This window comes from Sturnus vulgaris, chromosome 9 (assembly GCF_052056855.1).
Source record: "Sturnus vulgaris isolate bStuVul1 chromosome 9, bStuVul1.hap1, whole genome shotgun sequence".
Lineage (NCBI taxonomy): Eukaryota > Metazoa > Chordata > Aves > Passeriformes > Sturnidae > Sturnus > Sturnus vulgaris.
Genome location: NC_142251.1, coordinates 9,203,897 through 9,231,131, shown reverse-complemented (window position 1 = coordinate 9,231,131; position 27,235 = coordinate 9,203,897). Strand labels below are relative to the sequence as shown.

Here is a 27,235-nt window from a genome sequence, read left to right as displayed (position 1 = left end):
GAACCCCCAGCAGTTCTATGTTGGGTGTAAGATGACTAAGATATTTCCTGCTGCTCTACATGGAGCAGGAATTTTGCCTCCCCTTCCCTTTATTATTGACCCAGTCTGGCCTGGGCCATAAAGTGTGTCTGTTCCCATTGCAGGAAAAAAAGCACACAGCAGAACTGCTCTCAGAGCCACAGAGAGGGAGGCTATTATTGTTAATATTATTCATGCCAGGAAAAATAGCCAATTACGTTCCTATAGAACCACTCTCTGCCCAGTGAGACAGTAATTGCAACATCTAACATTCATCACAGAGCTCTGAAAGTACTTTGGGAATAAAACACTGGCAAATGGATGGACTTGAAAAAGACAGTGGAAAAAAGTAAAGTCAAGGCACTAGATATTCAGGGGTGTAAAATGCTTGCAGGGTATCAATGCCCACTTACACCTCAAGTCCCACAGATGCAAGAATTTGGCTTTGTCTTATATCCACTCTATTTTATGTATTAAATAACTGTATTAATGTAGATGTTTAATAAACTGAATAGTGAAATAAGATGTAACTGAGGTGGGGACACTACCAAAGGTGCTTTCTTGATGTTTAAGAAGGTTAGCTGGGCAACTGTGACACAAGGAAATTCTTGCATTCATTTCCCAGGTTTACCAGTGAAACAACCATCAAAGGGGAAATCCATCTTCCCATTACTTCTTTTCCTTCTTAGAGGAGGAAGAAAAGACAAGGTCTTTTCAAGAGCTGCAAGGTGTTGAATATGTTTGCTGTGCTGGACTGCACTAAAGGCCACGTTTCACTCCCTGCCTCTCCCAAGGTGATCCATGGAAAATGTCTGGAGATTTGTCAGGTTTCCCAAGATCTACTAATGGTATCAGATGCTGAAGCCACCAGGAACCCACAGGCTCTGGGGGATCTGCTCCAAGGTCTGTGAGCAGCACCTCTTCCCCACAGGCTGTGTAGGAATCTCATCCTGAGGTGGATGCCTTTCCCATCCAGAAATGGAAGGGTTAACTTCATGTGTCAGAGGACTTGGCTCATTTCACCGAGTTGTTTGGGGCTTTCCCTGTGTAGCCAGAAGGATAATTTAGCTGTGTGTCTTCAAAATGCTGCAGTTTCACACCCTGTAAAATGTCTGTCCTTTAAATTGCTTGGTGAGCAGCAGCCCTCATTTATCATGTCAGCTGTGATCCATGGAACAGCCACAGCCTTGCTCTTTCCTGAGCACTAGCCCACCCTTCTCTTTGAAGAAAAACAAATCTACGCTGAAATTGCTGCTGCCCTGAGTTTGCTTTTTCGCCCTGAACCCTCACAAATAACCTTTAGGTGCCCTCCAAAGGCATTTTCTCTTTGTGCCATAGGTGCAGAAAACGACGCTGGCCCATAATCAGAGATTTTGGGTCAGCCACAATGTCATACACAGTATAGGTAATGTCAAACCTTTCAGAACAGGTAAGCTCACAAAATAACCCAAGATTGTGCCAAATTGAGACAAAATTGTGAAGGGACAGCTTTCCCTTCTGCCCTGCTCCTCCCTGGTTGCCACGGGTCACATCACAACACGCAGGGCTGTAATTGCTGCTGGCAGATCCACTGCAGCCATGGCCCCGCTCTCGCCTTCACACCTTTGTGTGGACATTGTTCCCTCACTGACAGCACCCTGAAGAGCCAAAAGAAATGGCTTCACTGCTTGTTCCCTTGTACTGATTTCCCTGCTATAGCCTTACAATTCTTTTGTGGCACAGCTTCTGTAGGCCAGCACTACTCCTGCTTACAGGGAGCACACGGGGCAGGATCTTTCTTTGGACAGAAAAAAAAATTCACTTTTTTTCCTCCTTTTTTAAATTTCTTCTCTCCCTTGAACACCTCTACTTGACACAGAAATTAACGATAAATCCCAAGTCCTCTTATTGCTCTAAAAGCAGTGGATTGCATTATCTCGGCACAGCTTCCCTCCGCGGAGCCCCGAGCGGGTCGATGCCGCTCGGCGCTCGCTTGGCCGCGCCTGCGCGCGGGGCGGGGCGGGGCCGGCCCGGCGGTTTTCCCGCCAGCGGCGCGCGCGGGCCGTTTCCGCGTCCGCGCGCTCCCGTGAGGCGATGGTGGGTGCTGGGGGGGGGGGCGACCGAACCCTACCCTACCCTACCCTACCCTACCCAACCGTTTGCTTGTGCTTGTGCCTGTGTCTTTGATAGTGCCAGGAACCTCCCGGCTCCTCACTGTATGTGTTGTGCCTCTCTTCCAGAGGAGGAGCCTGGCCCCCAGCCAGCTGGCCAAGAGGAAGGCGGGCGATGAAGATGAGGAAGAGGAGGAGGAAGACTGGCAGCCCCCGACGGTGAGCGAGGGGCGCCGGGACGTGGCCCCGTTTTCTCGGCCCCGTGTGAGCCCGCAGCCATGGGCGCTGCATCCCAGTCGCTCGCCGGTGCCTGAGCCTGCCCATCCTCTCTCTGGGCATTGCACCCCCGGTTTGTGCTGCTGCAAAACTTTGTGTTCGGCATGTACTTGGTGGGAGAATTTCATTGCACAGATGGTGCTTCGTGGATATGGAAAGACTTATCCTTGTGAGAGCTTCGAGTGCTGTGTGAAAGGAAGGGTGACTGGGTAGCTAGGAGTAGGCTGTTTAAGACAGAATGTTATGTATTTTTGGAACAGGACACGGGAGGATCAGTATTGGCGATTATCTGTAAGAGATAGTAAAGACCTCGTTTAGCCATTCATAATGACACGAGTGCCAGCCCTAATCCTAATTTACAGTTATGTTCTATGTCGTACAGGTTAAAGATTCTCATGTAATGTTTTCTATGTCAATTCCATTTTTCAGTGCCAGCAGATGGTTGAAACCATGCCTCACACTGAAGAGGACTGTGTTAAATCAGGAAACAGATCAATAACCTATTTATTTTCATGCTTTTCTAAGTGTTTGAAATGTAGGGTTCAGTGTGAAGCCTTTCACCTGCATAACACCAGGTGCCATGGTGCCTCTGGGGACTTTGATGTAGTTTGTTCCATGCTACTGACCCTTCCTTTTCTTAATTCTGCTTTTTTCTTTTGAGTGGCAGGAGAGGACAAATCTTAGCTTTTGCAGGCTAGAAAGTGGTAGTTATTTTCTTAACTAGGAGAATGTTTTAAGCTTCGTGTGAATTAAACTTTAGGGTGCAGTGACCTTGCTGCGTGAGTCCTGTGGCAGCGAGGGTGAGCGATGGCTGTGTGTGCTCAGAGCTGCTCGGCTGCCTGGGCGATGGTCTGTGTGTTTTGGTGCTTACTGAGTGTGACTGCAGAGCATCTTCTGCTCTGCCCAGCTGCCCCTGAGTTGTTTGGTTCTGTTTTCCAGAGCCGGAAGAGGCAGAAGGCAGCCGGTGAGGCGGAGAGTGGAGAATGCTACAGGTCGCCTTTCCGCAAACCCTTGGCTCAGCTGACCAACAGACCCCACTGCCTGGACAGCACTCAGCACGTGAGTGGGCTTGCTGCTGCTGCACCCACAGCTCGCTCAGCAAGGGAGTCCAAGTGCCTCCATTTAAACTGAGGTGTTATGGAAGTGCCATGCAGACACAAAGTCTTTTGGAGAGGCTTTTGGCCAGCTCCAGCCCTTCTTCAGTCTTGAAGGAGCTGTGGTGGGGGAACTTGCTCTAGTGGAAATCCTGAGTTAGGGAGTTCTGTAAGTTCAGGTGAAGGACAGTACCCAGAGATGTGAGCTGGTTTCCACCCAGGTGGGTCAAATACTGTCTGCCTGCCCAGTTCTCTCTGGGCTTCCAATGCTGGAGACCAGATGCTGGACTAGCTGGGTGCTTGCTGATCCAGCATGGATGTTCCTGCAGTGGTAACCCAGCTTCTTTATAGGAAATGAGTTTCCTGACTGAATTACCAAGGCAGGGGGAAGCAATAGCCTTTAAAGAGATGAATAAAGGCAGTGGATTTAGGAAGATGGGAGCTATGAAAAATCAATTTCATGTATTAGAAAACCCAAAGGAAAATAATTTTGAAAAGCAGAAGTAGTGGAGGAAATTGTGCTGAATTGTTACTTTCTTCCTTTTGGATAGTCTTGAAAGTAGTTGGAGTTGAAGCTTGAGTAGATTTAATAGAGGACTCTGAGTACTTGGCAAAACTGAGTTCTCAAAAAATGTCCTGGACTTGCTTTCTTGAGCAATCTCTGATTTCAGACTTCTGAAATGTGTTTTCTTTTTGAATTCCTAGGAGGCTTTTATCCGCAGTATTTTGTCCAAACCCTTCAAAGTCCCCATTCCAAATTATAAAGGTAAGATGAGGAGGTTTAAGGATTGTCTGTGTTGGCTGACTCGGGTAAAACAGATGATGCTTAGGCCTGTCAAATATATCTATGGGGATTATTGTTATTTTTTGCACTGATGCATATGTTCCAGAAATCCTGACTTAATTTTGAAAGAAAAATACTGGCATATTAGCAAAGTCTTCATATTTCTTACTAGTGTTTAGTTTGGATAATCCTACATTTCAGAATTGGATTTTATAGTCTTACTGCTATGTATTTGATGTAGTGCCAGGAGATTTTACACCATATCACAAATACAAAAGCAAAATGAATTCCAAGCCACTAAGGTTTATCATTTAAATAATGATGCTAACAGACAGAAGGCTGAGGTGAAAAAGATTTGTATATGCCAGTTTTATTTCTACTTGGCTTGGTGTGTTGAGCCTCAAGGTGATCTTCAAAATGAGATTGTTTTGAAGTTCAAAGCCTCAGCTGGTTTGAATCAGTGAAACATAAGATCTCAGAAACAAATGGGCCTGTTCATGTCCCCTGCTTCCCCTTCACCCTCCAGCTGCAGAACTCTAATGCAGATCAACCAGTTTCACTCAAACTTTAGTTATAAAAATGTCTGTAAGCAGCCACTGAATATGGAATGACAAGCCCCAAAAGAGTTTGGCAAATCTTGCTTCTTGAGAAGCGGATTTGTCAGGAGACTCCAGCAGAACTATAACTGGGAAAGCTGCTTTCTGTGGCTGTTACCTTGCTCTTTAATTGGGAAAAGTGGCTGTTTCTTGTGCTTGCTTTCTTGTTGTGTATGCATTGCTGCCTTAGCTTGGGATACACTCCTGTTTTGCAAGGAGCTTTAGTAAACAGTGGACAAATAGACTGGTAGAATATTTTTCAAGCAAAATCAATCCTGGGAGCACAGTAGCCTGAATTTTGATGGAAAAGGGTTTTTTTTTTGTATGTTCTTGTGTTCCTCTCCATTTCAGAACTGTGACATCAAGATACAGTACTAGGAAAAGGGACTCATGCTTGGTTTCTGCTTTTCACAGAAATTGGCTCCAAGGCCAAATATCTACTATTGCTCAGCAGAGAAAAAATAATACCCCAGAGTGGGTAGTGACAATATGATGCTGGCTGTGGTGCTGTAGAACTTTGTCACTGTTAAATATCAATTCCTGACCTTGCATCAAAGATACAAGTCTGCTAAGTCTGGGTTAGGTGGATTTTAAAGAGGATTTTACCCAGCATATTCTATACGTAGGAGGGTATTTGTTGAGATGTGCATTCTGGAGCCCTCTTTGGCTTTCAAAAGACTTGAACAGCTGCCTTGGGTGAGCAGTGCCATTGCTCCATCTTTGCCTCTGTTCCTTCGTTCTGTTTTTTCCTGCTGCAGAGCTTCCCACTGTGTGCTGCCAGAGCGCTGCCAAACAACGGCCCCACTTAGTTTGCTGTCTGCACCAGCTGTGCGTGCACCTCCACTCCAGCACCCAATTAATTCACTGTTCCTAGGTGTAATCGAGCTCTGCTTGCTTCCAGGAAGATGTTGTTGTTTGAGCTGTGCCTTTGTTTGCTTTCAGGGCCCCTGGGCTTGCGCTCGCTGGGTGTCAAACGAGCAGGACTGAGGGGTCCTCTCCACGACCCATTTGAGGAAGGAGCTCTGGTTCTGTACGAGCCCCCCGTGCTGAGTGCCCATGACCAGCTGAAAATAGACAAGTGAGTCATCACCTGGCATGAATGCTACAGCTCTGACCTCTTTCTGGGTGTAGGTTTATGTGCTTTTTCTCCCAAATGTGTTTGAGCTGGGGTCTGAGCATCGAGGGGAGTTTGATTCCAAGTATTCTGACTGGACTGGTTCAGGTATGGTTACAATCAAAGAAGGAATGTACCCTTGCTGGATTGTTTGTGTTCTTTCACTGACTGTTCTGTCTCATGCATCAAAAATTTAAACCTGTTGCAGGGAGTGAGCATACACACATGGAAAAATTGCTTAGAAAAATCTCATGGCTTAGTCATTAGTCAGAAAACATCAGCATCTAAGGACAGGCAAAGGGAGATGACTGTCAAATGTTAGGCTGCCTACTGGTTTTTATTCTGAAGTAGTTTCTTTTGTGCTATTATTATAACTTAAAAAGGCTGTCAACTGGATTTTCATGGACAGTGGGAGGAGTTTCTCTTGCCTGAAATTAAGTTACAATATTGTTACAGAAACAAAAAAAACAATACTGACTTTTTAACTGTGTCTCTGAACCAAGTTCTGCCCTTGTTTTACCACAGCCCACGTACATGGTTTCACTGATGTTTCAGACTGTGGGTAGGTCTCTAGCTTCATTCTCAAAGCTGCATTAATCCATTTTTCACTTTCTTGTTTGAAGTTCTTTCCCCTGTACCACAGGGAAGTCCTCAATATAGCAATGAGATTTAAACCTAAACATATGCCAAATTCCTTATCACTCTCTCTTCTTCCTTGACTGCCTCCTGCAGGGACAAAGTACCTGTCCATGTTGTAGTGGATCCTGTCCTCAGCCGTGTTTTACGACCCCATCAGAGAGAAGTAAGTTTTCCTGTGACCCAGTGTAGTGTGCATCTCTGGCTACATAGCAGGAGGCACTCTGGTTTTGGGTAAGCTGCTGCTTTGCTGGTGCTTTTGTCAAGTAATCAAAGTTATGCTGGTATCCTAGGCACACTATTTTTTGGCAGGTAAATGTTGATGATAAAGCAGTTTCTGCTCTAGGCTGACTAGTAAGTCTACCTGCTAAGATTCCTATGCTGCTTTATTCAGCTGATGCTCCTACATAGTTGTACAGCTCTGCTCCAGCTTTATTGTGACTTTTGCCTAGGTGCTGGTTCTGCAGCAAAATGCAGTCTTATAGCCAGTAATGTACTTCATAATTCTACAGCTGGCTTAAATAAATTCCATTAGCCTTTTACTAAAAGCCTAAGAAAGAAAGAAAAAGACTTGAAAGTGCAGGTCAAGGTGCTCCATCTTCAAGTCCTAAGTAGTGGAGTAGAGAGGATGAATCCTTGCAGGTGTGTTTAGCTTGTACATTCCCAGCACAATGCCCTGGTTTTCTTTGACTTTATCATCACATGGTACAGGAACATTTTGAAGTTTGTCTCTTCACTCCCCCCCTTTTTTTTATCTGTCTTAGTGATGTGTCAGAGCCTAATGCAGGGCTGAGCTCTTCTCCCACCATGTGACGTGGGTTATAACCTCAGCCCTGTGTCTTTAAAGCTAAATCTGCTTTGGACCTTGAGCCCCCAGGTGAGTCACTGCTTCTAGGCAGAAATGATGAGGGCTGATGATGGTGTTCTGGGAATTATTTGGGCAGCAGAAACAACTCTACTCACTCTGATTTTTTAAAATTACCTGATTTGGTGGTGTTAAGATGATAAACCTCTTTGAAATGATTGATGCATGTTAGTTCATGGCCAGGCCCTGTCTAATTCAGAAAAGGGTAGAAATTTCTGGGAATTCATGTTAGGAAGCTGGTTAGAATTGTACAAGTAAAATGTAGCAAGATTTGTGCATGTTGTGAAGTACATGTTGGCACCAGTAGTGCAGTTTCACTATAGATGTGGCAGCATTTTAGCTGTGCCTCGGGTGATTTCCCTGTCTCATTAGAGCACTGCATGTCCCCAGGGACGTGTGTGACACACAGATCTGTTTGTTGTGCTATCAGTCTTGTGCATTGTGGTAATGGAGTTGTCACTCTGCTGATGTCCTCATCGTGCTCTGAGAGAACAATTTTTTGGCAGGGGGTGAAATTCCTCTGGGACTGTGTGACGAGCCGGCGGATCCCTGGGAGTCATGGCTGTATCATGGCAGATGAAATGGGGCTGGGCAAAACTCTCCAGTGCATCACACTCATGTGGACGCTTCTTCGGCAAAGCCCGGACTGCAAGCCTGAAATCGAGAAAGCCGTGGTGGTGTCTCCCTCCAGCCTGGTGAGAAACTGGTACAATGAAGTAGAGAAATGGCTGGGGGGAAGGATCCAGCCACTGGCCATTGACGGAGGCTCCAAGGAAGAGATTGACCGTAAACTAGGTACAGAAATGTTTGCAGTCTGGGTGTTCAGCTGGTTGGGGTCAAAGTCTTGCATTGAAAGAAGGCTGCAGCAGCTCATGTGAACATCTCTGAGCAGTCACTGGATCTCTGCACACTGGTGGCTGTCTTTCCACTAACATGTTTAGATCTGACTCTTGTGTGTTTGGTAATAGTGGATCTTTTGCCATAATCCAGATCTAGTCAGGTGTTAGGGTAGTCCCAATGCTCTTACTTTGCTCCAGCCAGAAGGGAGGAAAGGAGGCAGAAAGGACACGAAATGGGAACAGTTGTGGGGGAAGGAAAATGTATATATATGGGTGGAAGGGTTTTCATAATTTTTTAAGGCAAATGTTTTGACCATTTGACCTGTTTTCTATTAGTTTTCCTCATCCCTTTTTTTTTTTTCCTTTCTTTTCATTTTTCCCCTTCCCATCTGCAGCTGGCTTTATGAACCAGCGTGGCCTGCGAGTGCCTTCACCCATCCTGATTATCTCCTACGAGACCTTCCGACTGCACGCCGAGGTGCTGCAGAAGGGCAGTGTTGGGCTGGTCATATGTGATGAGGTACGGGGGCACCTGTAAGGGGAATCCATTCCTGATGTTTTCTCAACATCCGGGTGAAACTGGATCTGCTTTCTTAAAAGGAGAGTGGACAATGGGATGCAAGACATAGCTGTGGACAACACCCATTCTGGTGTTTCAGAGGCTCTAAGTAAGATCAACCATACTGTGTGAGCCTGAGCGAGAGAGGTGTCTTCATGAGCCAAGATATGAAGAAAATCCAGCTGGTGGTAACTGCATCCACTTGTAGGTCCCTGATTCATCCCTGCTAAGGCCCTCTCCATGTGATACAGTAGCAGAAGGGAGGTCCATGCCTGTCTCTGTTGGAAGTGCCAAGTGGCTTACTGGTTTTAATGCATTGGTGTGTGTCAAGCTCTGCTTTCACATGGCTGAAATTGAGTTATTTTTTCACTTGCCATTCCTTATTTGTGGTTATAGGTAGTGAGAGTCAAGAGATGCTTTGAAAAACAAAATAAAACAAGTGTCCTCTGCCTCCTTGAAAAGATCAGGCTGGGGCCTGGCAGGGGTTGCGGTGTAGTCTGCTTCTGGGTAGAAGGAATTTATTAAATAGGGGTGCCACCCAGTGGTTTGGCTTTGTATTTGCCAGAACAGTGCCAAGAGTGGCATAAAAAGAGCGAGTGTCCTCAGGAGTGTAGCTCCATAAACCTTTTATCTATGAGTCCATGACTGCCCACGCCTCTCAGTACCCCTGGAAGGAGGCCAGCACCTAGGGAGTCTGGGAACCCAAGTCCTTGGCCTTGTGGCTTCTACATGTTCCCAATAAATACCTCTGCTGCAATCTGGCACTCATGAAAAACATCTTATCTTGTGCTTTGTCTTACCCAGCACTCAGATGCTAATAAAGTTGCTTTTCCTAGGCATGAGAAATAGAGCCTCTATTCAGATTACCCATGTGAGAGGTGAAGAACCACTTTTTATTAGGGTGCAAAGCAATCCTCTGTATATGTGGTCTGAGTGGCTTGTGGTCTTGACCTTGAATGAAGCAATTTTACTGGTCCAGAGTTCAGTGCTTGTGTTCATAGCTGAAAACATTCCCATCTTAGAACAGGAAGTAGTTCTTAGAGTAATATTGTGTGATGGTTGTTATTTTCATTATAGTCTTTCTTGCCTGGGTGGAGCTCAGATATTTCTGGTCTGGGAAGATTGTAATGTCTTGTTTGCTCACTTCAGGTTTTTCACTAGATCCCTGTCTTTGAAACAAGTCTGTTGCAACACTTACTCCATTACCAGGAATGGGAAAAGTAGTGAGATGCCTTTTATGAGTGCTGATGTGGCTCTCCAAGCTGCTTCCTGACAGGACCACTGGATTTATCAGCCTTATTCCTTTTCTGTTTTTTTTACAGGGCCATAGACTGAAGAACTCTGAAAACCAAACTTATCAGGCTCTCAACAGCTTAAACACACCTCGAAGAGTCCTTATCTCAGGCACTCCTATTCAGAATGACCTGCTGGAGTATTTCAGCCTGGTGCACTTTGTCAATTCGGGCATCCTGGGTAAGAGATGAATGTGTGGGAGATGGGAGGGAGGGGAAGGTGCTGGCCAGGCTTCACTCAATGCCAGCAGAAGCAACAGCTGAGACGTTGGTGCAAAATCATGTCAGGTGCTTGTAACTAGATGATCCCTTAAGATCTTTTCCATATGAAACCGTTCTGTGATTCTATGAGATTTGTCCTCTTTCAGTTTGTATCCAGAAAGCCTAGGTCAGGGTGCCCTGCTCTAGGGGCTATGTATCGTCTGAGCTCTGTTTCAACAAGATTCTAATGCCAAGTCTAACCAGTCTAACAGGTATTTTGGAAGGGGGATCAGTTAAGGGAAAATGAATCTGTGAAACTGAGTGCTACTGTAAATGATTTATTTTTTCATCACCCATGATTGTCTCAGGTTGTTGGGCATCCAGTCCAAGAGGCTTCTCATTAATTCTAGTATGTGTACAACTCTAGTTAAACACAATTCGTCAAATTCTTAGTCTTGCAAGCACAATTTGGGCTGTGTCTTTTTCCGTTCAGCTGTTTTGCCCCCAGGAGTTCCCAAGGAAAGGATGGAACAGGATGGTACATATTCTACATCTACTTTTTCTATGTGCTTCAATTTTGGGTAGTTATTATAGGGAGCTGATGAGATTTCACCTTCCTCCCTTGACCTGTACTTTGGCGAGATTACTCTCCCTGTACTTGCAGTTCGTTCTCTCTGAGATGAGGTTAATGGTGTAACTACTGCAGCAAAGCTGCATGCACTCAGTAGGCATTTTTCCCACTTTCAGCCTGTGCCAGTAATAAGCAACTGATTACAGATAATTTTGGAGTAGGCACAGATAATGCTTGTGCTGTTGTTTGCAAGGACAGAATCTGGGAATAAAAGTATAACTGGAATGTGAGCAAAAGCAGTATGTACATGACTGTTTAAGTAAAATTCTATGACCTTTGGCTTTGTACTGTTGTTGGAGTACAGAAGTGATTATCTGTTGTACTGACTTGTCTGCCTTGTGTGAGTCTTTCTTGGCTAGAAAAAAAAATACCAATCTTATGGATGGGATAAGGGTTTGTATCTGCTGGGATCAGTGTTTGGAGTGTGGTAACTGAGGCTGTGGGAACCTGATCAAAGGTTCCTTGGTAGTAGAATGTCACATTTTCACTTCTGTTTTATACAGGAACTGCACAGGAATTTAAAAGACATTTTGAACTGCCCATCTTGAAAGGGAGAGATGCAGATGCAAGTGAAGCTGAGCGACAAAAGGGAGAAGAGAGGCTTAAAGAGCTGATCAGTATTGTGAACAGGTGAACTTCATCCCTCTTCTCTTTGCAGAGCTTTTGCATAAGCTCTTTGCATAAGCTCTGCTATCTTTCCAAATTACAGTTGTAGCTGTAATGAATTCTCTTGCCTGTTATGTCTATTCAGCAAGTGATTGTGGAAATATTTATTACCTAAGAAATCCACATAGCATGGGGCTTTAGTCTGATAAATGGAACTGACATGGCACAGTCAGCTGCAGTCACCCCCAAACAGTACTCTCAAGTACTCAATTATTATTTGACTCCTATGTTTCTGTTTTCTCCTGGGGCCAGAATAATCAGGCAGCATCTTTTAATTTATGTTAGCTGCAAATGTGGGCTGGATCAGACTTGAGATCCATCTGGCCCCAGGTGTTGAGGAGCCGGAGTGTAAGGAGTATCTCTCAATTCCGCTATTGATTGCCCAGGTCACAGAAGAGTCCAGCTCACACTTCCACAGTTTTGTTGGCTCTGTAGGGCTGATAGGACAGACTACAAGTGTCAGAGATGGGACTTCTGATCCCCAAGAAGCGCCTCAGTGATGTGAAGTGCTGTCTTATTTATCTTTGGCTGATTTGTGGTACTTGTTTAAACCAGTTTTATGTTCATGAATACAACCAATTTATCCACATCTTCTCTTTAAGAACTTTCTAGAAAAGACTCTTGAAATTCCAGCATTGCTGGTATCTTCAGGTTTTTTTCTGATTTTTTGTTTGTTTCTTGTTTGGTGGCTTTTGGTTGGTTGGGTTTTTTTTTGTTTTTTAGTCTGATATTTTGCAGCCATCACAAATACAGTCCTGCAGTTCAGTCATGGTAAATTAAATTGCACACTAAGTAGAATTACTCCATAGAGATAGTCCTGACCTTGACACAGATCAGCTTGCAGAAGCCTAGGAAAAAGGAAAGGTTGAGAGGAGAAAAGCTTATTTCTTCTCGAGGTGCGTTTATTTCTGTTTATAGTTGATGAAAAATGGATGTGAGTGAGTTCAGGAATGCCTGTGCCTGGCTCTCTTGAGGTCTGTGTCCTTTCCTTTTATTGTTCAATAGTCACGGTACACAAATAGGGAAGACAAACCACAAAAGTAGTACCAGATGAGTCTGTTGAATTTGGTAGGAATTGGAAATGGGACAGTGATGCAAAGACATATGGAATCATAGACGTAAGGCTGGAAGGGCCCTGGAGAAGGCATCTAATCAGTCTTACTGTCCTGAGGTAGAAGGTGTTAGACCTAGACTATCTCTTAACCCCCACCCAGCACTGAAGACTTTGCAGTTTTCCTAGGACACCTTTTCCAGGGCACCGCTGTCTTTGCAGTTAGAAAATGCTCTTAATGTGTAACATAAATCTTCCTTACTGCAGTTTAAGCCTATTACTTTTCATCCTGCTGCTTATGAGTTTGGAGATCAGATTATTCTTTTATTTACCAGCCTTTGACTGATTTTGAGGTTGTCATATATCCCTGCTGTCTTTCTTCTATAGGTTTTGTAACATATTTTTGATGCTTCCTGGCAGAACTGGGTTTCTGCACCTCTTACTCTGGTTGCTCAGCTCAGCACTTTCTGTAGTCCATGCCACCTTTCTGCAGTGTGGCAAAACTGCTCCATGGGGCATTTTGAGAGGCCAAAGGATATGTCCTTTGCTGGAATCTTGGGCCAGGCCATGAGCCCATCATGGGTGAGGGTGGCTACTGAGTTATTAAATGAGGAATTGCCTGCCTGCATTTTGGGTTATACACACAGTTCGTGGTGGTCGATCCTTGTACTTGTTTGCTGTCCATGCTGCTGGTCTGTTGCAGCTCAAATTGCAAATGCTGTTGGTAGTTAGAGGAAGAGCAGAGTTTCTCTTGTGATTGAGCTCTCTGTGTAGGTGGAATCATGTCTAATCCCTCCAAATCTCATGAACCACATGGAAGCCTTGCAAAACAATGAATTATATGGGACTTTGTAATATGGCTTCATTTGGATTGTGGGTGTCTGGCCTCAGCCATGTGTTGAACTGTCACAAACCTTTTGAGAGAAAATATCAAAGGGACTGTCTGTTGACCACCTGAGGAATAATAGTGATAAAAACGAGTTTTATCAGTAGAAGTGATCCAAGAGTCATCCAAGCATCTGATCTTAATTTCTCTCCCTGCAGGTGTTTAATTCGGAGAACTTCAGACATCCTGTCCAAATACTTGCCAGTGAAGATTGAACAGGTGGTCTGCTGCAGGTACCAAAAAGCATCTGCTGTGTCTGGGAAATAGTGGAAACAACAGGAAGGACTGAAAAATTGCAATAAGCCCTTCAGTTCTTGAAGTGACTGCTTCCCTCTAGGAATAATGTTGTAGCCATTGGCAATATGTTGCTTTTTCTCCTGAAGCTGCAACCCACAACTAGTGGCTCTGCCAGCCAGCTGGTGAGCTCTGGGCAGGTGTGTCGAGCGGAGCCCTGGGCTGTGCAGTCTCTGCAAGCTTCTCTTCCAGCTCTGGAAGATAGCAATACTATACTGGCAGCCCTGGGGGCAGTTCTGGGGTATCTGTGCTGTAGCTAGAAAAACTGAGCTGAAAGGAACATTCTGTAGATGGAGCAGGCTTTTGTTTACTGCAGACTGGGACTGCAGAGCTCTTGTTGTGTTTCAGACTGACACCTCTGCAGATTGAGCTGTACAAGAACTTCCTGAAGCAAGCCAAGCCAGTGGAAGAGCTGAAGGAGGGCAAAATCAGTGTGTCATCTCTCTCTTCCATCACATCCTTGAAGAAGCTCTGTAATCGTGAGTTGTTCACGTGGGTTTGGGTTTTGCACTGTTGGTGGAGCTTTTTTTGCTCTCCTTGTGCACACCACGATCTCTGAGCTCTGTTTGTTCTCCAGATCCTGCTCTTATCTATGATAAGTGTGTGGAAGAGGAAGAAGGATTTATGGGAGCCCTAGGCTTGTTCCCTTCTGGCTATAGCACCAAATCTGTGGAGCCCCAGCTTTCAGGTATGGTGGAGCTCAGCAGTACAGATGTGCTGCCTAACACAGGCAACCATGAGACTGTATTTAGCATCTTACCACGTACCCCTCCGGGGTCTGGAATTTGGGAATTCTGCTCTAGCTTTTTCTTTTTCCTTTTTATCCAGGAAAGATGCTGGTTTTGGATTACATCCTTGCCGTTACCAAAAGCACCAGTAATGACAAGGTGGTTTTAGTGTCCAACTACACTCAGACACTGGATCTATTTGAAAAGCTCTGCAGGAGCAGAAGGTTTGTCTTTGGGTTTCACTGGTTTAATCCTGTTAGACTGTACATGTTGTCTATGCTGTGAAAGATCTGACTATTTCTACACTTTCTATCAGCAGGAACTTGTGATCTGTCTTTTAGCTCAGGTGTTCCTGAATTGGAGCTAATGTAGCTTGTGCTTTATCTGCTGGGGTCACTCAGCAGAAAATCTCTGGCCTTCTGCTAACATTTCTAAAGCCCATTCTGTTGTTACAACGCTGATGGTGACAGATTTTTCTCTTTTAAGCAGGATACTCTAAAGATGGCAGCAGTCTGATGGCAGTAAATTCTGTATGTTCCAGGTATTTGTATGTCCGGCTGGACGGCACCATGTCCATTAAAAAGAGAGCAAAGATCGTGGAGCGATTCAACAGCCCCTCGGTGAGTAGAACCTGCCAGATGTGAGCAGCTCTGAGTGCTGCCAGTAAAAGCAGGGCTGCCTCTGTAGTCTAATCCCAGACTGCCTTTTTGCAGAGCCCTGAGTTCATCTTCATGTTAAGCAGCAAAGCAGGTGGCTGTGGTTTGAACCTGATTGGGGCCAACAGGCTGGTGATGTTCGACCCTGACTGGAACCCGGCCAACGACGAGCAGGCCATGGCTCGCGTGTGGCGCGATGGCCAGAAGAAGATGTGCTACATCTACCGACTGCTCTCGGTGAGGAAAACTGCTCTGCCCTCAGCATGGAGCTCTGGGTGCCAGCCCAGACTGCAGCTGCTGTGATTGGGGCCAGAAGGGAAAGAACTCTTCTGTGTTGGTGACCAGAATTGATTGGAACTTAGCTGCTTCCTACCCTTAGATGTGTTGCCATGGAAAACCATGAAGATTCTAGCTGGAGGGTCATTACTGCAGCCCTTGCTTTCTAGCAGTGGCTGGCTTCTGAGAAATAGAAACAACTGTGGCTTTGCAGATAAGATGTTCCTTTGAAGTCATTTAGGCATCTGACTTCTCTAATTTCATGGGGTGTCTGATGCAGAAGTTGCTGTTTTTCAGTCAGGCTGCAGTCTGTTTTAGTTGGGTGTACGTGTACTTTAGAAACAGCAAATGTGTTCCTGGAATTACCAGCAGCATTTTGGGATGGAGCTGCCAGTGAGCAGATGAGATAGCTGCTCTGTAGAGGAAAACCATGAAGGAGACTGCTCTTTTCAGGCTGCTCTAACACTTTGTCCAGCAGTGCCAGTAGTGATTAATGCTTAGAAGTGTCTCCTCTGCCCTTATTCACCTCTCATTAGTTTAGACTGTGGGGTTGTTTTGGTTGTGAGGGGGAAGTTATTGGGTGGGTGTTTTGTGTGTGGTTTTTCGTTTTGTTTGGGTTTTTTTGTGTAAGCTTAGGTTCCTTGCTCAATTATTATTTTTACTTGGAGAAAACAAACATTCTTTGCCCATCTTCTCTTAAGGGACTTCTTCTCTGACCTTGCTGCACTTGGAAGCAGGGAGGTCTTTGCTTTTAGAAATAGGAAATCAGTCTGAAAGTCATGACTAATCACCCCCCTCCTTAGTATTACATTTGTTTGCAAAGCAGACATTTTGCTTTTAAATTTTTGCCTTAGAAATACAGCATGCTGGGCTTTCTGCACATCTGTTCTGGAAGCAGACATCTCCCTTCAGGCAGGATGTGATTGATCTGTGTGTGGGTGAACCAGAAAATACTGCTGATGCTGGTGTCACCCAGGGCTAGACCTTGTTGCTGCTTCTTGGGGAGATTGTGGTTGGGATTTTTTTGTCAGGGAACAGCTGTAGCTGCTCAGCTTCTTTCCCTTCCTTCCTGTTAGCACAACCTGACAGGTTGCAGTGTGTGAGCTTTAGCCATGAATGGCAGTTCCACCTCTTTCTCATCCGTATCTGCACTGGATCCACTCCTGCAGACACAGGGAAAAACAAGCAGAGTTGGGTTAGATCTGCAACAAACCCGTGTGGTTGGAGTGCAGCTACTAAAACTTGCCTGTCACTTGTACTGGCGAGGCACTGAGTGGTCCCAACAGCTTAGTGCCATTTGATCTGTGACACTTTCCCCATTTAGAACTCCTTTAACACCAGTGTTCCAACTGTGCTTCATCTCTGACTTGCCTGTAGACAGGGACCATAGAGGAGAAGATATTCCAGCGCCAGACCCACAAGAAAGCCCTGAGCAGCTGTGTGGTGGATGAAGAGCAGGATGTAGAAAGGCATTTCTCACTTGGGGAGCTGAAGGAGCTCTTCACGTTGAATGAGACCACCACCAGTGACACCCATGACAAGTGAGTATTCTGAATGACTCAAGGCTGGGATAGCAAAAGTTTGGTTGTGTTATTCAGGGGTCTCCTAGGCAGCAGGAGGAAGTCCAGAGAAGTGAGCTCAAGTGTTTCTGCTTCTGAAGTGGTTAACCAATTAGACATGAGCACTTCCTTGCTGTTTTGCCTTTTGGTTGTCTAGGAAAGTTGTGCTGGCTGGACAAGTGAGCAAACTATCTTGTAGCTGCCTGTTTTGGAGACTGCAGCTAATGAAAAGAGAACCTGATCAGAGCCATTTGAATTGGTAGAGCCTAACTTGGTCCTTCCTTACTGCTCTCTTTCTGGTGAACTGGTGAAAAAATGCTGAACTGCTTCCATACTAGGGCTTCTCAATTGGCTAAGAATTCAGGAAGCCAGCCCAAGGGCTGTTCCGGCAATTAAAAGAATACTCTTCTCCATTGTCTGCCCTTCTCCCCCAGCCCAGACACCTGTGGTATTATAGCCACCAGAAAGAGAACAGGGAGTGCAGGAAAAATGCTTCACTGTGAAAATTAAGACTCTTAATTCAGGGAAGAAGTGAAGAGGATTAGTTTTAAGCTGTATCAAAGCTTAGCTCAATGTCGGTATCCATTCTGCATGGCAACAGCCCTTGCTGGCCTGGCTGCTGCTGCTCTTTGTCTCCTGAAGTGACAGCTCAGTGGGCTACCTCCAAAATAGCCTGAGCACAACCTGGTGGCTTTGGTGGGTGGGAGCCAGGGTGGAGTGTTCTGGAGCATGGTGTGCTCTTTGAATTTAGGAGTCCTGATGCAATACTAATAACGTGTTAACAGCAGTCACTTAAGATCTGTCTTAAGCAACATCCCACACCTTTCAAGAAAAACTTCTCCTGACCTTCCTCAAGGTCTTGCTCTACTATTCCCAAATGGTTAAACATGAAGAGGGGCTGCCATTGGAAACAGAGCCCCCAAGTTTTCAAAATGTGTGAGTCACTCCTTACCTGTCACACACACCAGAAGGTAGTTCTGTGTTTAAATGAAATGCAGTAGTAATTCAGAAACTGAAAATCTAGCTCCAGGGGAGTTAATCCAAATGCAGAAAGAGTAGAGGAGCATTGTGCTGATCTGTCGCTGACCTCGTGGCAGGATCAAGTGTCGGCGCTGTGTGAACGGGCACCAGGTGCGGCCCCCTCCCGACGGTTCCGATTGCACCTCGGACCTGTCCCAGTGGCAGCACTGCGCGGACAAGCGGGGCCTGCAGGACTCTGTGCTGAAGGCTGCCTGGGACGCTGCTGTCACCTTTACTTTCCATCATCACTCCCACGAGGAGCAGCGAGGGATTCCCTAACAGGTTACTGTCCCCTGTGGGGGCAAGGGCAGGCTCTGTGGCAGCCTGCCCCACTTTGATGCCTTTCAAAGAAAGGGGTAGTGGGCAGCTCTGCATGCTGGACTGTTGTGTGGCTCTGGAGTGGCTGGAAGGCCCTTGGCAGTGTTCAGTCTGCTGCAGCAGCAAGGAGTCCATGGCTTTTTCTCTGCTGTTGTATTGTGTGCCTGAAAAACAACCCCTTGGGAACTGGGAAAAACGGGACCTTTCATGTTTGATCAGATTTAGCACTGGTTCTCTTGCCTTTCGTATCTGTGCCTTCTACTCAGACAGCTTTTTGTCTTCAGGTTTAAGTTGAGCCAGGAGTTTTATAGCACTTGATGTGTAGTCAGGTTTTTTTCTTTGACAGCTCTGGCTTACAGCTGCTGATCAAAACGTGCAGGATCCATTTTTGCTGTGAAATATGAATCTTGCTAATTATTTGGAAACAACAGGATTTTGTACAGGGGGAAAAAATTTTAGCTCGTTTGTTGGAACATCTGGCCTTAAAGATCATGCAAGCAGTAGGAAAATCAGGCTCTATCCCAGTAATTCCATTTCTAAAACTACTTGCTTTGTTATGGGCAGGATCCCCTGATCTAGCAGTGTTTTACACATTACATGACAGTAATAAAATTCACTTTGCTACATTTTGGGTCTTAATTATAATTTTATTATAAAAATGTTACAAAATAACTATTCAAAACCTGTAAAATGACTGCAGGCACTGGAAAAGGGCAGTGTGATTGCAAATAAACAGCCAGCTAATTTGGTACACAAAGAATTTTTTGGTATAAAGTACAACTTTCCAAATGGAAAAGATCAAGCCTGAGGGCTTCAATACCTTGTTTTCTAGTCCCTTTAGTGGAGGGAGGAGTTCTTACTTCACAGACCACAGAATGATGAAGTTGGAAGGGATGTCCTTCCAATATCACCTGGAAGGTGATGCTGTCCAATATTCCTCCTCAAAAACAAGATCACCTAAACCTGGTTGCTAAGGAGCACAATCCGATGACTTTTGAGTCTCTCCCACACTGGAGATGGTTATTGGTGAGACATTAGCTAAAACAAGATCAGATTTGTCACAACACCCAGTGACATGAACAACTGTTTGTTCAGAAGCTCATTTGATGTCCCATTTATAATAATCAAAAAGATGGCTAAGTTAGATGATCTGGAAGTACAGCTGTTGGCCCAGCTGTTGTGTCATGGCAGTGCCACACCCCTTCTTCAGATGAACAGCAGAGTGAAAAGAACAACTCCGTACTGCTTGAACTGGGGAAGAAGTCCCCACCTGTGCTGTGAAATCAGAAGCCGATGGGTTTCCTCCTGCCCCGGTGTCCCTCACATGACACTGATGTAGTCAGCGAAGGCCTGGGAGGAGTCCCACGCGTCGTTGACCACGCTGCACACGGCTTTGAGACGCCGCAGCGCCTCCTGCGCTGTTTCTGCATCCTGGTCCAGCCAGTTTTGGAAGAGGCGGAGGTGTGTGAATGGAAGCTGTCCCCCTCTCTGCTGGATGTGGCCTTCCAGCTTCTTTGTGAACTCCAGGAGCCCATCAGGTTTGATGCAATTTGAGCTTCCCAGGGAAAGAGGAAAAAGAAAAACATTAAGAGTCTAGGCTATAATTTGAGCAGTTTAAATTCCTGTTCCTTCCAGTAACTGCCCGTGCAGGTACCTGAGGATGTCTCAAGGCCAGGTGCACCTTTTTTCAGCAATACAAAATATAAGTGTTTCTCATGAAAAACAAAACCGAGTATGAAGACTGGAAAACATTTTAAACCAAGATGGTAACAACTGCCAAGTTAAACTCATTATCCAGACCTCTTACTACCGATTTAAGTAGACCTAGCTGTGGCCTTAAAATGTTGCAGCTGTCAGCTCTCTGGACCAAGGGGCCTGGCCCAACCTGCAAGACTCAGCAGGAAGAGATCATTTATCTCTTCCTGCTGAGAAAATCTGAAGGGCATGTATCTGGTATTTCTAGGAGATTAAAAAGTCAATATATAAATAAATAACAACTTGCATGCTGGATTTAAATCTTGTCAGAAGCACAGTAATCAGGCTGCAAGCCTACTGAAGGAGTTTGGCCATGGTTAAATAAATTGTCAAGACTATGCCACCCCCTTGTGCCTCATGAAGGTTACTGCCTCTCTCTAAGGGCATTCAGGGTCAAGAAGAGAGCAGCAGTTCTGACTGAAGACCAGTGCTGAGGAAAGGAATGCAGAAGCATTCTCAGAATGTGCCAGGAACAGTGACAGCATTCCCTTGCTATGAAGGGGCAGTGGGAACAGAGCTGTTCACGCTGATGCCCAAGAATAAAAGTACGTAGGGATAACCTACAGCTCAGGGAGGGCCTACAGGAGGCTCCCAAGAAAGCAGCAAACCAAAGCTGCTTTAAAGATGGAGCTTGCCTCCTAAAGGTAAAATGTCTCAGAGATCCTGGAGGTCCCTGAAGGTGTATGTGCCCACTGCAGCATTCTCTGAGCTTTTCTTGGGCACACATTCTCCCACGGAACAAAGTCATGCTCGGGTTCTCCTGCTGTAAGAGTACAGTTAAGCTTTCTCCCTCCCAAAACAAGGAATTCAGTGTTTAGAGCAGCAGAATACCTGACATCCAGCTGGCAGAGAGAAGAGGAGGAATCTTCAGAGAAAATGTCGGCAAGGGCAACCAGCCTATGATTCCCTGAAAGGAGAAATGCACTATTAGATGCAAATTGGAAGTGGTCTTAAATTTTAAATTGCCATAGGGCTGGGATAATAGTGCAGAAAACGGGTCTGCAAGCATATGAATGCACCACAAAGAGCTCACCTCTGCACCCTCAGTGACATCAAGCAAATTATCCCCCTGAGCACAGTGTTTGAGGCAATGAAATAATTTGCTGATGTGGTAGTTCGCTTCCCTAGAAAAACCATGGTTTTGGCTGAGAAGTCTAGATGCAGCTTTGTTTTAGAAATTATGTGTATTCACGTTATCCCAAGCTTTCCTGTTTTACTTTGTTAAAAGAACAGAAAACAATATACTGGATTTATCTGCAATTAATTTCTTGAACATTTCTACTTGGCCTGTGATTCAAAAAGCCTCTCACTTCTTTAAATGCAGTTCCACTTATTTTCCTCCACAAATTCCTTCTTGATTTGTTCTCATTACTTGGCTTGTTCTCATCCTTCCAGTGGCCAACTGTTGTCAAGACACAAACTGCCCAAACTTGGGCAAAATCTGTGCCTCTGGATTAGAGGCAGCGCATCTGATGCTGGATCTATTCCTGTTCACTCAACTCTGGAAGTCTGCTGGAACTTGGATTCGCTGCAAGCAGCCATAATTCCTTTATGGCACCTTGGTACACTGCTGAATGCAACTGAAATTCTGCCTTTAAAAATGGATCCAGTGCTCCTTATTTTGTGAAGTAAATCCCCCTCTGTTTCTGCATCTATGGTAAGTTGAGCAGTGCAGTCAGCAGCTCCTGGCCAAAGTTCCCTCCAGAGAGCTCCTCCTAAGGCCCCCCACACACACAGAATACACACCAAGGCGGTTCCCAGGCAGTTTTAAGCTCTTCAGTGATGAATTTCTTTTCACTGTATTGATTATTTCTGACAAAAACTCAGCAGTAGAGCTTTCAAACAGCCGGCAGAAGGAAAACGTGATTTCTATGAAGAAATGGATTTACAGTATGTATGAGTAGTCCCTATGCTTGATTATTCCATAATTACATTCTGCAGCCAGCCCCAGCCCCTAATCCACATGCAAGAACAAAGCTCCCCCAGCAGTGGGCTGTGTATAACAGCACTTCTGCTGTGTCAGGAAGAGAGCAGAGATCACACCCAGGCAAGTGGCTCTGCCAGCTCACCCAGTGAAAGGTTGATGTGCTCTGCAGGTTAAAAATCCTTGTTTTATAGCTGTGACTGCAGACACTTCCCTGCAGGATTTGCCAGCAGCTCCTCTGCTCCACTGGTACAGAGAACCAGGCATGTTCCCACTCTGACAATACCTGCAGATCTGCTCCAAATGTCTGACATTTGGCTAAACCTTACACATCCAAAGATTCCCCTCTTAAATGCCAGCCAGTCAAAAGCAGCCACCCACAGCACCTTTCCAAGCAACAGCACCCAAGAGCTAGGTGTACCTTGTAGGCCAGGATCCTGAAGCAGAAGCAGAACTTCTTTCTGGTGCTCAGCCAGGTTGACATCATGAAAGCTCAGCTTCTTCAAATTTGGAGTACACTCTAAAAACAAAACAAGTTCTCAGGTAAAGCACTGCACATCCTTGGGATAAAAGGACCCTGACCCAGTTATCAGCTAACACCCAGAAACTGGCTTAGACTTTGGATAATTTGTGCTGGATTGTGGATAATTAAAAAGGAAGCATTGTGCTGTGCAGGATCATCCACATGGCATGGCATGTGGGATGACTGATATTTCCTGTTCTCGGGTGACTTCAAGGATGTCCATGCTGAAGAGATGGACCCACCTAAGCTGGCTTCATGCTAGAGGATGGAAGACCACAGCATGGAAGCTACAGTGTGTGTGCCCCAGTGATGCTGCCTAGGGGTTAGCAGAGTACCTTTGAGCGCCTCCAAAAGGAGCCCGAGCTCCTGGGGGCAGGGCAGTGTGGCACTGTCCAGGGACAGCTGCTGGAGGGACTTTGACGCCTTGAGCACTGGCAGCAGGAACGCAGTGTGCAGAGGTTCTCTGGGGAATCGGATCTCTAGCACCTCCAGGCAGCTTTCTGAGGGAAGAAAAACAATGAAAGAGTTTGCTCTGGAGTGCCTGTGTTCAGTGTAGCTACAGCAAGCAGGAAGCCTGTATGCCCAACACCGCCATCCTTGAGGTTGCTAGAAACTGCCTATGTACCCGTGCCCTGCCCTGAGGAGCTCTGGCAACTCAGACCTGGGGTAATGTCAATCATTTACAGCTCATTCTGGGATTCCTGCCAGACCACCGGGCCACCAATTCCTACTGTGCTCACCAATGCCTAAGGAAAGGTCACCCTTGAATGCACAAGCCAGTCAGTGTCTTCCCAGAGCACAGGTCTTTCCTGACCCCACTCCAAACTTTCATAGGCTTTGCTCACTGCTTTTCTGCAATTCAAGGGCTGATAACGGTGATGGGAGACCTGTGAGCTGAGCACACACTGCTGTAGATCCCAGGCTGTAATCCAAAGGCTTGGGCAGTGCTTTGCCATCTCCTGTGGGTACGTCTAAAGCTGACAGCCTCACAGTCAATGGGACGGACAAAGTGGAAGCTCCCAGTCAGTTTACAGATCTGGTGGGACAGGCTCCCCGTGGACAGTCACAGGTAGCAGGTTATAACTGGCCTTGTACAAAGCTGATGTTGCAGCAGGCTGGGATACAGCAATAAAATATTTTCTCCAACATTCCAGCTCCACAGAACATCTCAGACTGGAAGGGACAAACTGCAACAACTAATTCAGAAAAGTAAGGCTGTAATTGCCTAACAACAAACCCCCATACTAGTGTTGGGTGAAGCCTGTACCAAGCCTTTACAGCTCTACCTGCCTGCCAAGTCCTGGCTATCACTCAGAATGATGATTCCTACCTGGGATTTCTGCCTTGCCACAGATTGGATTCGCCTCTGGCCTGCTGCCCTCCAGCTGGTTTTTGAGATCAAAGCTGACGGAGAGCGTGTGGAGCTGGGGAAGGGCGCTGAGGATGCAGCGAACGAGCTCCATGCAGGGCATGTGGGAGAACACGTCGCTCACGCGGAGCACGCGGAAGCGGCACTCAGGGTGGCGGGACAGGGCCCGGAGCCCGGAGAGGATGCAGGAGATGTTGGCATTCAGGCCTGGAACAGCATTTGTACAGAGAAGTGTCAGCCATGTGTGTAGGCACTGCCATGCAGAGCTGGAGCTGCAGCAATGGCAGCCAGAGTCAAAGGCTAAACTCACAGACCGCTTTATCCACGCACCCTTAAGCTACGCTCTGTGCATGGGAGATGGAAATTGGCTCTTCCCTTTGCCCTCTCTGAAGGGCGTTTGAGCACAAAGCCAGGGGCTGTTCCGGGACAGAAGGATCCCATTCTTTCCCTCAAGTCATCACACTTATTAAACATCTCACCCAACACCTTTCTCAAGATGGGGCACCAATACTCCTACAATGCCCCTTCCAGTGAAAATTACCCTAGGGTAAACCCAAGCAGTAAGCCCAGACCATTAGAGCACGGTTGGAAGGAAGTGCCTTATTCACAGCACTGACCATTGTAGGACAGAACCAGGTTTTCTAAAGACACCCAGGAGCTCAGCAGGTTACTCAGAGTCCGACATGTGTCCCCAGTCAAAGGAATGGAGAATAATTCCAGCGTGGAGACACTTCGGAAGCGGTGGGCAGCTTTCAGAGAAAGGATTCCAGCAGGTCCTCCTCTTTGCTTACAGCCAGCATGGCCAGTGCATGGAGATCCTGGGGAGAAACTAGTCCAGTTCTCAGTGTTCTCTCCCTCTGTGGTCCTGGTTTTGTCCAGTAACCCTGAATTATTCTCTCTAGCAACAGTAAAAACAAAATCATACAGATCTTCTGGGTCAGAATAGCGTCCCCTGCTCCGTCTGAGGCAGCGACGTTTCCTCCCCACTGCAGGTTTCAGCCGTCTGCGTGTCTTTCGAGGAATGGGGTGACAGGACAGCTGCTCTGAGCTGGAACGAGGGGAAGAACCCCCCTGAATGCTGGTGTGGCCACAGGGCACCTCGCTGCTTGTCTCCTCACATGCTGGGTTTTGCAGAGGAGGACTTCTGGGGTCAGGGAGGACAGAGTTCATGGGAGCATCAGCCTCTTTTGGGGATCTCTTCTGGTTCTCACCACTGCTCCCCTCCTGCTCAGCAGTACAGCCCCTCTCTGCTTCCTCCTGTGCTGACTCTTGGCTTTGGGCTTTGTCCTCCTCTCTGCAAAGGCCACACGGGCTGCTATGATAGGCGAAGGCATTTCCTGAGTGCCAAAACCCAGCGCTCATGGTCAGGATGAGAACGAGAAGAACCGTGTCAGGAACAGGCCAGGAATACATGGACACCTGGCTGACAGAGCCGTGGTGGATCAGCCGGTGAAGGAGCAAAACCAGCGAGCGCCTGATGGACTGGTCACAGGAGAGGAGGTGCTGGAACTTCAGGATCCGCAGGGAGCCAGCCAGATTTTCAAGCACTTTGTGGTTGTGCTCAGCAGTGAGTTCCACAGCCCCCTGGAGCATGTTGCACAGGGTGAGCTGGGAAACGTGTGGAGAGCTGTGGAGCAGTGGTGAAAAGTGACGGTCATTGAGGCGCCAGTCAGAGGAAACATCCAAGACACCATGCAGGACGTTGGAGAAGAACGTTTCAAGGAACTTCTTCCTCCAGCATGTTATACTCTGCAATTGAACAACAGGGCGTGGGAACAAAAAGTCAGCATCTATTTTTCTTGGCTTTTTTAAGTTAAATTACTTCAGTCTGCTAACCTGGTGTTCAAAAATTCCCTCCTGCTGGCTCCACTGAGACCACCTCTCTAGTTCTCAGCATCCTTCCTCGGTGTATTCCTTGAAAACCTGAGTGAATCCCATTGCTCTCATCATCCTCCTTCTGGCCTAATTTAAACACTCAGTGGTTTGAAGCTGGGCCCTTTTTTTGCCTATTAAAAGCCATGTCACCAGCAATTTTCTTCCAGAGCATCTATATGCTGGCTGTCATTGAGTTGTCTGTTAATGATTCTTTTACAATGATGAAGCAATGAAACTGCTTCAGTTTTTCTACATAAAACCAAACTCACTGTCTTCTCTATTTTTCTCATGCTTTCTAAGACATCAGCATATCTTTTTTCACCAGTGTAGGTGTAAACATGATATAAGATACTGTTTTGATCCTCTATTTCAGTGAGAATCTCTGAAGACAAAGATTTGCACTTTTGGCAAACTCACTGTTGGGAGATGAAGGGTGTGGCTGTGCCCTATGCTTCCTTTATAAATCCCACTTCCCAAAATTTTTGTATTACCAGAGTCATGCTTTGGCTCAGAGCTCTACAAACGCTTATAAACAGGTGCCAGGAATTAATTGGAAGCACCCAGAAAGAAAACCTCATGGAAAACAGCAGAAATAGGGCATTTCCTCACCTCCGAGTTGGGTGGCCTGGTTTTCATCACATCGTCCCACAGCTTGCGCCAGATGGGCTGTGTCGAGAGGCCTGGGGGAAAGAATCATGAACCGAGCGCTTTCACCCTCTCCCAGTGTCCTGCTCCGGAGCTTGATGGGACGCCAGGGGCAGAGCCCTGGGACACAGGGCGGTGTCCCTGCGCCCCTCTGGGTTGGGGCTCCAGCCTGGAAGGGCTCCTCTCTCCATCAGGGTCCCTGCGCTGCGGGTTCCTCCCGCCAGGTTTCGGGATGTCCCTCCACTCTCTCACCCCATCAATTTGAGGGGCCCGTCCCTCCCGCCCGGGGGTGTCCCCACGGGTTGGTCGCCGTCCCCGCCGGTTTCACCTGCTCTCCGCGCGGCGTCCTCGGCCCGCTCGAGGTGGAAAACGGTGAGGAGCGGCAGGAGGCCCCGCAGGAGGTGCCCGGGCAGCGCTGCGGAGAGCCAGAGGGAGAAGGCGGCAGGGTGCGGGCAGGCCCAGGCCCCACGCCTCGCCGCCCCGCGCCGCCCGCGCCTTACCCCAGACGTCCCGCTCCAGGGCGGCCATGCTGCGGCTCACGGCGGCCGCGCTCAGCGCGAACAGGCTGCGCGGCCGCTCGGCCGCCATCGCAGCCTCGAGCACGGACCGCCCGCACGGTGCCGCCATCTTGGGGAGCGGCCAGAGCGGGCGGCCATGTTGAGGAGGTCGTATCGAGCAGCGCGGCGGACAGACAG

The 27,235-nt window shown here is 46.8% G+C and overlaps 2 protein-coding genes across 3 annotated transcripts; one reads left to right on the top strand and one right to left on the bottom strand.

The window, feature by feature from the left end:
• The first annotated feature begins 2,014 nt into the window (after nt 1-2,014).
• Nucleotides 2,015-19,075, top strand: RAD54L (RAD54 like). The gene is made up of 18 exons (XM_014872036.2): nt 2,015-2,094; nt 2,238-2,327; nt 3,324-3,443; nt 4,184-4,244; nt 5,801-5,936; nt 6,705-6,774; nt 7,980-8,268; nt 8,708-8,832; nt 10,194-10,344; nt 11,499-11,625; nt 13,757-13,831; nt 14,241-14,371; nt 14,470-14,580; nt 14,721-14,844; nt 15,162-15,240; nt 15,334-15,513; nt 16,930-17,093; nt 18,209-19,075. The coding sequence occupies exons 1-18, from the start codon at nt 2,092-2,094 to the stop codon at nt 18,408-18,410; spliced, it is 2,238 nt and encodes a 745-aa protein (XP_014727522.2). The 5' UTR covers nt 2,015-2,091; the 3' UTR covers nt 18,411-19,075.
• On the bottom strand, nt 19,076-27,182 carry LRRC41 (leucine rich repeat containing 41). Of its 2 annotated transcripts, XM_014872202.2 has the most exons (10): nt 27,041-27,182; nt 26,869-26,955; nt 26,505-26,575; nt 24,638-25,769; nt 23,982-24,227; nt 22,987-23,151; nt 22,550-22,648; nt 21,951-22,073; nt 21,036-21,111; nt 19,076-20,004 (listed from the first exon to the last, which is right to left on the bottom strand). In XM_014872202.2, the coding sequence occupies exons 1-10, from the start codon at nt 27,165-27,167 to the stop codon at nt 19,770-19,772; spliced, it is 2,361 nt and encodes a 786-aa protein (XP_014727688.2). In that variant the 5' UTR covers nt 27,168-27,182; the 3' UTR covers nt 19,076-19,769. The 2 variants fall into 2 exon arrangements, with proteins under 2 accessions (XP_014727688.2, XP_088025886.1); XM_088169760.1 differs by lacking the exon at nt 22,987-23,151.
• Between the last annotated feature and the right edge of the window lie 53 nt (nt 27,183-27,235).